Raw genomic sequence first — 13,225 nt, 5'->3', positions numbered from 1 at the left:
CTACCCCTTGCAAACTGAATTTCAGTATCCTGTTCTGTAACTATGTGAGACCTGAGTAAGGTAAGCCAGTACCTGGTGCCGAGGTATTTGCTGGTCTAGGTATTCAGTCTTAGGAGAAGATAAATATGCTGCGTCTTTAATCAGTGATATCATGTCTTAGGAATTCCTATTTAAGTAATGTTCACAATCTGAAGTTTTCAGCTATTTCTGTTTGAAATATTTTTCAGTTTTGCAATTCCCTATTTCTGAGACTATTATGCCTAGAGTTTTAAATCTTCCTTTTGGGGCCAGTAAAAGCACATTTCAGTCAGTAGAAACATCATCATTGTCATTATTAATAACAATCCCTTATTTTTTGTATTATTTAGTAATAACTAGTTAAGCCTTATTTCTCTATTCTGCTTTTTAACTTATACAATGATTTTACATTTATTATCTCTTTAAGACACCCAATCAAATTTTGCTTTTACTCTTCTCCCCTACCGCACTGCCTCCATCCTCAGAAATATCCCCTTTTACTTAAGATGTGAAATTAGGCAAGAGTCACACAAGGTAGTTCATTTTAGGGGTAGGCATTGGTTGGAAGGTTTCATTCTTTTGGAGCAACATGAGACGCATCTCATCTGATTTGTGGTAGCTTCTTTGACTACCGCTATTCTAGTCCAAGCCTTTATCACTCTTTTTGACAGTGGGCCACTCCCCTCTTTCTGGAGACACTTTCTCCTGTTGGCTTCCATGATGGCCCACTTTTCTGATTTTCCTCCTACCTCACCAACCTTCCTGCCTCCTTTGCTGGCTCCTCTCTACCCAACTTCTGATGTTGGATTGCCTCAGAGATTTGTCCTGGGTCCTCTTCTTTTTCTCTGCTATTTAGATGATCTCATGATCTCAGGTATAATTACAGCCCTTAAACTGAGGGAGTCTCGAAATTTTATCTTCAGCCCTGGTTTCTCTCCTGACTACCAAACGTGTACACACGACTTTCTACTTGAGTCCCAGCTTGTCCCTCACTGAACTCCCAGACCCTTACATCCCTCAATCTGTTCCTGCCTCAGCTGCCATTTTAGTAAATGGCACTGCCACCCACCCAGCAGCTCAAAACCAAAACTAGAATAGTCCTTACTGTCATTTTTAATTCCTCATATCCAGTTCATTGGCAGGTCCTTTTGGCCCTGTCCACACCACCCTCCTTTCTCACCTGGACTACGGCAGTAGCCCCTAACTGGGTCCCTGCTTCCACTCTTGACATCCATTCTCACACAGCATTAAAGTCATCTTTTTAAGATGTACATGAGGGACTTCCCTTGGTGGTCCAATGGTTAAGACTTCACCTTCCAATGCAGGGGGTGAGGGTTCGATCCCTGGTCAGGGAGCTAAGATCCCACATGCCTCATGGCCAAAACACCAAAACATAAAACAGAAACAATATTGTAACAAATTCAATAAAGACTTTAAAAATGGTCCATATCAAAAAAAAAAATCTTTTAAATAAATAAATAAATATAAAATGTACATGAGACCCATCACTTCCCTCCTCTAAATCTGTGTGAAAATAGAACCTCAGTTCTTTAACATAGCCTGTGAGGCCTTAGGTGATCCAACCTGTCTCTTCCACTCTTCCCCTTGCTTACTGTGCTTTAGCCACATGGTCCTTTCTGTTTCTTCCACTAAGTCAAGGTTGTCCTTACCCCAGAGTCTTTGCACTTACTGTTCCCTCTCCCCAAAATGCTCTTCCTTCAGACCTTTGTACCTTCTCAGGCTTTAGCGTCAGCAGAAATGACACCTGCTCAGAGCATTTTATTTAAAGGACCTGCCTTAGTCACCATCACATCAACTTGTTTCACTCCCTCCCCTCTGCTTACCACTGTCTGATGTTGAGAGACATAAAAGAATCTCTTCAACTTCCCTATAATATGCACCCCATGAGGCCAGGGACCTGACTTTTCTGTTCACCACTGAAGACATGGAAAACAGTAGTAATTGTTAAAATGAATGATCTCATCCCACACCTGGATTTTCATAATTAACCTCTTTCCCGTCACCGTTCTTCTTTCCTTTGCAGCCATCCTGCTCGCTGCTGCCAGATCAATCTCCTAAAACACCGATTTTATCACATCACTCTGGTTTAAAACCCTTCATTGGTTCCCATCCAAAAGGCCATAGCATTCCTACTTCATGCCTTTGTGTCTAACCCTGGCTTCGGAATGCTTCCCCCTTTTCTACCTATCGAAATCCTACATGATTTAGGATCCTTCTCTCGTGAAACCACTTCCAATCTCAGCCCACAGTACTCTTCCTTTCTCTTATGACATTTAAAGTTGCCCATTAGATGTCCCTGTTGTGATCTCTCTTGTAATTTATATTGTTTCAGTGAGGAATTTAACTCCCTCCTCCTGAATCTGCTGGAGTACATCTCTCTATAATTCTTGTTGCTTGTATCCAGAATGTGGAGTTGATTTCTCCATGTGAGAGTTTTATTTGGAGGGAAGGAAATGGACTAACACCAGACAGGATGAAGAAAAAACAATAATGGCTTATTTTGCTAAGAATTTGAAGCGGTGAGGGGGGGATATGGGGGCAGAGTGTATGTACCAAGTGATGGATATGTAAATGCCATATACCTTCAGTGAAATTATAATCTTACTGGTTAGGCCAGGCCCACACTTCAAATAGTTAGAAAACTTTTGCACAAATCAGTGTGTTGAATGCAAATTAACAGAGCACCCATTGCATTCAAACAGTGTAGTAGAGACATCCAGATACTTGGAAACCCCACAGTCATGGTAATAATTTAAAAAAAAATAAAAAGGGGTTTTGTGTGTAGGAACTCATATGACCAGTCATTCCTTTCTGGGACTGATTCTCTACAGGCTTCTCTGCCCCCCATGTGGTAAACCTGTTGGCACTGAAGCCTGGAATTAGAAGCTGCAGGGAATGGAGTGGACATGCAGGGTATGTCTGCTCAGGGTTTCATGTGTTATGTGGGATCAAATCAGCAGTCCAGATGCATAGCCAGGCGAGGCTATGGTGATCATTTCGCAATGTATGCAAATATCAAATCATTATGTTTTACACCTGAAACTAATATAATGTTATGTTATTAAAAAAAAAAAGAAAGAATGAAGCTGAGCATGAGGCCATGTACAAGTGGACCCACAGGTGGGTGGTGAGCTGGGGATCCTTGTAATATCATGTCTGAGTTGGTGCTACCTCCTTGGCAGTTCCCCTGGCCGGGTACCCTGACTGCTGTGGCTGAGGTGCTGAAAAAGCACCTGAGATCTCACACACGCAGGGAGGGAGGGCCCCGCTCCAGGTTGCCTTCCACCCCCTACCCTCTGTTTCTGTTCTGTAACCTCATTCTAACCCTGCTTAGCCCCTTGGAATTGACACCTCAAAGTATCTGCTCAATTTGCAGCTTTGATTGTGTCTCTATATGCTGCGTGTCCTTGTCACTCTTGGCTCCACACTTGGACCCAAGATCCTAGGGTAGGCTCTCACTTGTTTGGGAGAGAGGAAGGTTTGGACACAGTTGACTGACCAAAAGCTTATAAGACCACTGGGGAGGCATCATTTGTCCCTGTTTCCCTGGATTAGGTAGAGCCCAGTGACCCAGATGAGTCCCCTAAGAGCGACCTCACGTCATTACATAAACTTTCAGTAATCTAAAATAATGGGTTTTGTTCCCAAGAGAGGGATGTGTTTGTGTGTGTGTGCGTGCACATGTGTTTCTAGTCATTGTGTAAAAATAGGAATGCTATACTTAGATGGTAAAGAATGTGAAATGGAGCACTTAACATCTCACATGGCATAAATGATGGAACGGAAGCCCTGAGCCTCTCTTTCTGGAACACAGGTTCAGCAAGAGTGATGGTAATAGTGTTTGGTTAATGTCAGCTCAGCATTAAATTTACATTGTATTCTTGTGAAGAAGCTCCAACATTATCTGTTAATAGTGAAGGCGGTACCTGAGTTTATATAAACTTTGATTTTGCACATGAGCTAAGAACACTGCAGCTTGCTGATGAGGGATCATATGAGCTTGGAGATTCGGTGTGCTCAAGGACTCTTCATATGAATAAAAATTCTGGTCAGTGAAGGTCAGTTTCTCTACTCAAGCGAGAACAATATTGTTTCCCTTCTAATCAGACACACACAGCATTTGAAGAATCCAAGAACCCCATATAAGTGACGTGCAGCCATAGCCTGGGCGGTTCCTCATGCAAGAAATGAATAATCCTTAATAAAGGCTCAAATGACCCTGGCTTCTTTCTATGCAATAATCAGTTGTTTTAATGGTATGTCCTTCAGTGCTTCGCAGGGAAAATGCTATATCTTGCTTCAAGGAGGGCTGAATTGGTCCAGTCAGTCCTCCTCCATGTTGTTATTTGATTCTGCCATAAAGACCACTGAAGTCGGCCTCAGTTTTGTTGAAAAGCCAGCATTCCCTTTCTCTTTCAGGGCAATCCATGCCTCTGAGTGGCAGTGGACTTGAAACAGCAGGAGTCACCATCTTTATTGTTAGGCTGTGGAATTTGTTTTAGGCACATTCTAAATCCAGTCTTATGCTTTTTTTTTTGTCTGTGACAAAGGTGACCCAATTGTGCTTCTTTGATATTATGAACACAGCTCTTTTTGCTCATATCACAAAGGCACGTAACAAAATACAGAGGATAAAATTGTGTCTTTGTGTGTAGTAAGGACACACACTTCATGACTAAATTCAGTGACATAATCAAAATGGTGCTGTCCTCCCACAGTCATGAGCCAACAGGCATAGACCGCCTTTCAGAGTATTTCTTGTTGTGCTGAGATACTGTTCAAAAATAATAGAACTAATGAAAATGTCACATTGTCAGAGTAGCCAATATTAAGATTTTACTTCAAGAAAGCATGATGGGGTGACTGTGACATTGACAGCAGTGGTGTTAGGGTTTGGGGTGTTCCAGTTGGAGTGTATCATTTTTCATTTTACTTTTTATTTCTAGAACTAAGTGAACTCCAGTGTTCAGAGCTTTAGCCATAATATCTTATTTCTGCCTAGGAGAGAGGTATGGGAATTTTTTTTTGTATCAGACTCTAATATAATTTTATAATACAGTGCCAACAAAGAAATAAGTTAATTTAACAATGTGGTAAAACGCACGTGCCCTAGTGCACTAGGGCATTTGGAAAATATGCAGGTAGTAAAATTGCATAATGCTAATGCGTTTCTCAGTAAACAAATGTGCCACGTTTAAGTGATTAAATCCATATTTAAAAAAAGAAATAGAGACTAACATGGAAAAGAGAACTAGTTTTAAACAAGATGGTTGTGGCATCTCTGAAGACTTTACTTAGCTTTTTGGGTTGGTTGAACAAGTATTCTAGCAAATCTGGAATGAAGAGCAACTCTGTTTACTCTGACAGGTTTTATTTGTCTTGGGTGCAACCAAGACCACATGCTGTGTTTTGTCATGTTGGAAATACTGAAGCAGATTTCCATTGTGAATGTGAATTTTTTTTTTTTTTTAACAAAAGCCTTAACACCTCAGTCTCAACTCAGTTAGGTGAAAGCAGTAAGTTTTCCATTCCTTACCAGCCTGACATCAATAAATCTTAAATCCCTCCACCAAAAGCACACGGCTGCCGTTCACTGTCCTGGTTGTAACCTTAGGTCACTGCCTTAGATAGCCTGCTCCTTCTCACTTCCAAGAGCTATCTTTCTACCTTTACTCTCACAAAACTGATTTTTAAAATTTTCTTTCTCCTTCATTTAGTACAGTTTCTTTAACTTCATACCCTAGGAGGGTGTGCCACTGTTGGCGTAAGGCCTTGCCAAAACCAACGATGCAGAAATTTCTACGTGTCGTAAACATGGCTAGCATTCCATTGATACTTCCCCTTCCTTTATATCCTCTGTAGACAGAACCATGTTTGGAAGCTATTGTCTCCAACCACATTCACCTATTGGAGTGTTGGTTCTGCTGAATTTATGGAACATATATATACCCGGGCTTATCACTTAGTTGAAAGCAGCACAGCATATTGTGAAATTGTTTAGATCCATTTTCCTCCTTAGAATAATGCTGGGTCCTTATAAAATCCTTATCACATTCCTTTTTTATGCATTATCAGGACCATTTAGTTAGCAGGGAGATCCAGGGAGAAGTGGAAGACTAAGGATTTAAGAGAGAAGGACAGATTATTGTTTTCACAGATCAGAATCCAATCCTTTTGTCCCGTCTTCTTTACTCTGGTTTGATATGGATTTAGTGCTTTTCTCTAAAGTCATATCATTCTGTTTAAAATGAGTTTAAAGCTAATCTTATGCTGAGAAGCCTGGTCACCAGTAGAGATTAGTACATAATTATTACAGGCATGCTCTCTGGAGCAGAGCAGGAGGAGATTCAAGGTGGTGGTGAAGGGGCTGGGACCAGCTGCAGCGCCCTGGCCTGCATCTTGTGGACACCGTGAGGAGCACTGACCTTTAGTTAGGATATGAGATCCGCCCACATAGTGACTGCTGTGCACAGTAAGTGTCTCATCAGAGTTAGAGGTGAGACTAAAGGGGCGGGGGGAGGGGGAAGGCTCACTCCAGTACTATTAACATTCGAACAACTATTTGAACACCTACTATATACCAGGTTAATTGTAGATGCTCGGGAATATTGGGGTGAACAAGTATCTGCTCCTATGGAACTCATGTTGTAGTAGAGGGGACATATAGGTAAAGAAATAATTTTAGATAGTGAAGGATAAAAGAAAACCGCAGCAAGATATGAGGAAGAAAAGTGGTGGACTGGCCCACATTGGTTAGGTAGTCACTAAGGCATCTCTAAGGAGGTGACATAAGCCCAGGCCAGATGAGAAGCTACTTAAGAGTTTTTCATGCAGAGGAACAGCAAGTACAGAAATCCTGATGAAGAAATGATCTTTGGTTATTCAAGGAACAGAAAGAGAATCTTTGGGCTGCAAGTTGCCAAGATAAGGGAGGGGAAACTGATAGATGAAGTTGGAGAGATAGAGTAAAGAGAAGTTAAGAAATGAAGATACCAGGAATGAATTCATGCAAGAAATATTGATAAGTGATAAAGTCATCAGTGCATATGTGTTTTAAAAGTGAAATCATCGTATCTGTAGTTTAAAGGAGAAAGCTGGAGGCTTAGTAGAATAACTAGGAATAAGTAGGGTGTCTTATGTCAAGCAAAGTAGCAGGATGAGAGAGCTTCAAAGCCTAGTGTTTGACATGCTGCTATTACCAAGCTGTTCTTATTGGAATATCTCCAGTAGAAACACTAGTACATTTGTGGATGTTTTAAGAAATGATGACCATCTCCTTTTAAAATACTTCTTAGAAGAGCTGAGTAGATTTTTGTTTTTGACAGGTTGACTCAGCCTAACCTCCCCTATAAGTTCCTCTAAGGACAGCTCTGTGTTTCCCCACCTCTTGCAGCAGAGGGGCATAAATCTCATAAGTAATAGCCTTAACCTTCAGCTGCAGACTTGTGCTTCTTGCTTACTATCTCCTTTACCATGAAGGTGGCTGGGCATTGTTGAATGCTTACCTATAAGATAAGCTATCTCTGCGAATAAAAACCATTTCAGGAAACTTCCCACATTTTAGGGGATCATCAGGATGCTAGCAAAATCTGCAGGTGAAATTTAATTTTTTATTCTAATTAACAAACCCATGGAATTTGCTTACGGAAACCAAGTGATTAGACACACAACTAATCCATACATTTGGATTTTTTTCCCATTCTAAATTCTAAATTTGGAATACACTGAATATTGAGGCATCATGAAGACTTGCCAAACATCTTGGCCTCTCTGACACTCCTGGACTCCAAGAAGCACATCTGAAGTCTTCAAATTCCATCATAGATTTGCAGCTTACTGTTTCTGTTATAAAGAGCAAAGTCTAGGGCACATAAGTTTACTGTCTCTTTTTCTTTTGGCAGAATTAAGATGCTCTGGTTTCAAGGATATAGCATGCAACCTGCCAAACACTCCTTTCAGCTGCTCTTGAGAAATCTATCTGCCTCTAAGACTGCTCTGCCTGTGCTAACCTTATTCACAAAGGTACAGAGTAAAAAGTAAAATCACTACTTTAAAAACATAAAGGATTAAAATGTTGGGTGAAGAAAGTTGTACATTTAAGAAGGGGGAAAAATGTTGAAAGGAAAGCAATGGTATAAATTTTCTTCAGACATGCTCCTCAATTTTTCAGTTCCAGTTACAACAGTGGTAACTCTTTATCCTACCCAGATACTTCATTGTGTCACTGTTATCAGGAGGTAAATTAATATATTTAATTGTCATCTGATCCATACATTGAAAGAAAAGAACTATCAGATGTTTACAAGTGTATCACTTAGAAATATAGTCAACTCTTATTATTTGTGATAGTCATGTTCTATAAAGTCACCACGAACACTGAATTAGCAAGTACTGAACCACTGCTCCTAGGGCAAATATAGGGTTAGGTTCCTATGAGCTTCTGGTCACAACATTTTTGAACTGATCAATACATAACCTTGTTTTATGTGTGTTTCTGTTTAAAGGCACCTTATTTAACATATATTGTTGATTCATTAACACTGAGCTCAGGGCCAACAGCACTGTAACTTATGCCTGAACAAAGCTTATCTAACACAGCATTTTCTCCGTAAGGCACCGCACAGCCTTCTTATACTTAGAAACACTGGACAGCACTTCAGCACTATGCTTGGGCCATTTTAAATCGCAAAATAACCAAGAAAAAGCACAAAAATGCAAAAAGAGTGGCACTAAGTAGAATAGGACACTTGTTTACAGTATGAGAGCTGGAACAAGAAGGCAGAGCATCATCCTGCCCCACCTCAGCCAGAAATGTGCACTTTGAGCAACTCAAATTTTTCGCTGCTCTGTGCACCTGCATGTCTGTGAATGACTATAAAAACTTGGGTATTGATTTTAGGGTGACAAATAAGTTTTAGCTAATAGATGAATTCGCAAATACAGAATCCACAAATAATGGGACTCACTGTACTTATTTTCTTATCCCTAACACTGGTTTTAAGCTATAAAGCAAGTTTAAATTTTTAAGAGCTTTTTCCTCTAAAATTGATAAGACAAACATGGATTTCCTTTTGCTAGTTAACATTACTTTGTGTGATTTGTAATCAAAAAAGAAATAAAGTGCAGGGTAATAGAATTACCTTTAGTGAATAATACTGCAATTCAAACAAAACAGGTCTCTTGTTTGATAGATTTTTTTCAGATTTCAGGCATTTTTGCAATTTGAATATATCTGACAGTTATAACAAAGTTTAAGTCTTTTAAAATTTTATTGAAAGTAGTTAATCTTTACTTTTCATATTCATAAGTATACATTGCATTATTATGGAAAAAGATATTTCATCATTTGTGTCTACATATGAGAAATGTGTGTGAAAATTAACCACAAAAATAAAATAATCCCTTAAGGCTAATGGTGCTCACTCAGCCTAACTATTCTGCACTATTTTTCAGCTTGAACAACAGCCAAGTTAGCCAAAAACATGTGCCAAAGCAAAACACACTAATCTTCCATTCAGCTTAAAATTTGTACCAAACCCTTCATTTGTGTCATTAGACATATAATAAGACATTATCCTCACCTCCCAGAGTTCACAGTCCTCTGAAAGAAAAAGTACAGTATCAGGTCTCTTTCAGTTATAAATAACAGAAAGTACTACCCAGAGTGGCTTAAACAAAAAAAGGATTTTATGGGTTAGTCTGGTTTCAGGAGTAGCTTGATTCTGAAATGTAAGCACATTACCAGTCTCTTCAGCACTGCATTCTCTAGGTTAAATCAGTTCACACTCTGGCTCTTCATATGGATAACTGCAGCGATCCCAAGCCTCAGATCTCACATTTCAGGTATCTACAGAAACTCCAGCAAAACCCTCACACTATCCTTTGGCTCTGATTGGCCTATCCCTGAGCCATTTGTAGTCGAAGGGCTACGATATGCTGGATGCCTCAGCCTAAATCAGGTGTTCCACCCCCGTTCAGGGAGGAGTCAGCCACATGCTGAGAGCAGTTCTGTGAGGCAAAATCCCAGCATTCTTGCTACAAGAAAGGGGAGTGGGTGGTAGACAGCCAACCCACCAAATGTTCACTACAATTCAGGGATAGGGTAAATAAGTGCTGTATTGGCACCACTGAAAATCCTAGACAAGGATGTACAAATGTTCCAGACCACTGGGTCTTGTCATTTTTCAGCTCATAGATTTCTTTAAAATTTGATGACCTTTCCTCATAAAAATACATACACATGTGATAATTTGCCCAGACTTCCATAGTCCCTGGGTTGGTTGTTTTGTTTTGTTTCTGGCTGCACTGCACAGCTTGTGGGATCTTAGTTCCCCAACGAGGGTTGGAACCCAGGCTCACAGCAGTGAAAGCGTGGAGTCTTAACCACTGGACCACCAGGGAATTCCCATTCTCTGTGTTTTAAAAAAAACAAAATAAAAAACCTGATCCTAGCTCTACTAAAGTTTTTTTATTATAAAAGCAAATAGTACCAAATTTGGTACTTCTGCAATTGCACTGGTTCTTGTTTTGCTTTTGCTCTTAAGATCCTCTCTTGACTTTCTGAAACTTTCTCAGAGAATTTTAATGTGGTTATCTTAAAAATCACAGACTAGGCTTCCCTGGTGGCTCAGTGGCTAAGAATCTGCCTGCCAATGCAAGGCGACATGGGTTGGAGCCCTGGTCCGGGAAGATCCCACATGCCATAGAGCAACTAAGCCCGTGTGCCACAACTACTGAGCCCACGCACCACAACTACTGAAGCCCACGTGCCTAGAGCCTGTGCTCCGCAACAAGAGGAGCCACCACAATGAGAAGCCCGTGCACTGCAACGAAGAGTAGCCCCCGCTTGCTGCAACCAGAAAAAGCCCACTGCAGCAACAAAGACCCAACACAGCCAAAAATAAATAATTTTTTTAAAAGTCACAGACTATCCATAATCTATTTATTGATAATGCTAAAATAACATAATGAGCCCTGAAGCAGGAAAATACGGCCAGAAGGATCTTTCTGAAGGAAAACTGTCTTTTGATGATCCAGGTTCTTATTTCAAAATAAGGTGAGTTAAGCTGGAGGAAGGGCCTCCATAACAGCTCATCTTTTCCTGTCATGTTAAAAAGCAGGTTTTATATAAGCATCAGTAATGTTGAATCTATTTTTAGCTCATACAAGAGAACCTATAGTAGTACCTGTTCATTGAGTCAAGGCCTGAGAAGCCTTTAAAATCTGCCAATGATCCACAGCATTCTCGGCAGACTTCTCCTCTAGATGGTTAGGGTGCAGACAACAATAGGCACTAAAACTCGCTTGCTCCTAAGGTGGAGAGTTAGTCTGGGAAACCTATTGCTGACACTTGTAATGAAAAAACTGACAAAACATTGAAGAGTTGGTACAATCATCGCCCAAAGTAAAGAGATTTTTCCCTTTTAAAAATGGGACGATCACTATCTAACTCCATCCCAATGGGTTATTAGGAAAAACAGGCTTGGGAATCCCCTGGCAGTCCAGTGGTTAGGACTTCGCACTTTCACTGCCATGGGCCCAGGTTCAATCCCTGGTCGGCGAACTAAGATCCTGCAAGCCGCACGGCGCGGCCAAAAAGAAATAAAAACAAAAAACAGGCTGGCAAATCTCAGTGCCCCCCAATAAAAACAGACTTTAAGACATTCTGGTGATGTCAGCCAGGCCTGGAAGGTGCTCCTGACCTAGGAAGGACAAAGCCCTAGGACTATAAATGATATGGAAAATAATCTTCCTAGATATCAATTAGATGAAGCCAGTAACAAAAAAAGTAAGCATCTAAATGTGTGTACATCTATATACACATATATACACACATATATATGTAACAAATATAAGCATCAACATTTACTAGATAGATTTATTTGTCAAGAAAAATCGAAATACAACTAAAAAATGCTGAAAGCCCATTTACCATGAAACACTAGCTATTTATAAGATTCTGTGGTAGTGTTTTGCTTTGGAAAATAAAAGAGTATAACCTGGTAGAAAACTGTTCTTTAAAATAAGTATAATCTGCTTGTGGTTTTTGTCAGGCTGAATGCCATTCTTTGGGTTTAATGGCTTTTTTCGTCCTGTAGGATCTGTGCCCCCTTTGTGATGAAGCCAAGGAAGTACTGGAGCCTTATAAAAACAGGGTAATATAATACAATGTGGCTTTATGTATATGGAATAGATACTGTATGTAGTATGAGGTATCTGCCTGGATCCTTTCTGTAAGAAAAGAGATTGAATGATTTTTTCATTTAAATTTTCTTGAGAGAGATTTTAGTGCTGATTTCCATAAAAGTCATTACACCTAAGTGTTTTTCTCTGAGCAGTACTGATTTTCTTACTCTGACTCTTAAAATGAGTCAAAGTTAACTAGCAGGTACAGCATTTGGGCCTTCTGTTAAGTTTTTGTCCCTATTCCTTTTATCTTATGTTGTCATTTCCATGAGAGTGTTTTCCTGTATCAAACCATGACACCTTTCCCAATCTTACAGCCAAAACATGTCTTTCTTGATTCTCAGGCAGCTTCCCAGTTGGGACATTGTTTATTTCATTGGGAACTGAGTAGTAAGTGGATGCTGAACCTAACAGATGTAACAGAAAAGTAGCAAATTTAGGGAATGTAAAGAAATCAATCAGGTTATGGAATTCAGGGTCATTAGCTGACTGTGGACCTCAAACAACAACAGTAAAAACCTCTCAGCATTAGAAACAAGTTTAGGGATCAGTTTGTCACTACAGCCGTTGCATTGTTCCGTGTTCTCTGAAATCTAGAGCTTTACTCTGTCTCTGTTTCAGTTTATTTTACAGGAGGTGGACATCACACTTCCAGAAAACTCTGCTTGGTATGACAGGTATAAATTTGACATCCCCGTCTTTCATTTGAATGGCCAGTTTCTGATGATGCATCGAGTAGACGTCTCAAAACTTGAAAAACAGCTCCAGAAACTTGAGCAGCAAGGTGTGGGAGGCTGATGAATGCCCTCATGATTTTCCACCCTCTCTGTCCGGAACTCATTTTCCTGAGGAAATGACTGTGGTCTCATGTTCCTTTTGTCACTTTCACACAGCTTTAAGGATGTTCTGAACTCAGTGGTGCCAAATAAATGGTAATATTCCTCTTGTGATTAATGGAAGTACCAATGTGGGAACTGTTTACCTGTTGGCATTTTATAAA

General features: G+C 40.1%; 1 protein-coding gene across 1 annotated transcript; it reads left to right on the top strand.

Moving 5' to 3' along the window:
* Positions 1–7,944: 7,944 nt before the first annotated feature.
* CUNH5orf63 (chromosome unknown C5orf63 homolog) lies at positions 7,945–13,023 on the top strand. The gene is made up of 3 exons (XM_007463732.1): positions 7,945–8,061; positions 12,138–12,194; positions 12,847–13,023. The coding sequence occupies exons 1-3, from the start codon at positions 7,948–7,950 to the stop codon at positions 13,021–13,023; spliced, it is 348 nt and encodes a 115-aa protein (XP_007463794.1). The 5' UTR covers positions 7,945–7,947.
* Positions 13,024–13,225: the final 202 nt, after the last annotated feature.

This window comes from Lipotes vexillifer, unplaced genomic scaffold, assembly GCF_000442215.2.
Source record: "Lipotes vexillifer unplaced genomic scaffold, Lipotes_vexillifer_v1.1 scaffold1616, whole genome shotgun sequence".
In the NCBI taxonomy this organism is placed as follows: domain Eukaryota; kingdom Metazoa; phylum Chordata; class Mammalia; order Artiodactyla; family Lipotidae; genus Lipotes; species Lipotes vexillifer.
The sequence above is the reverse complement of the archived record's forward strand: the minus strand, read 5'-3'. Positions and strand labels throughout refer to the sequence as shown.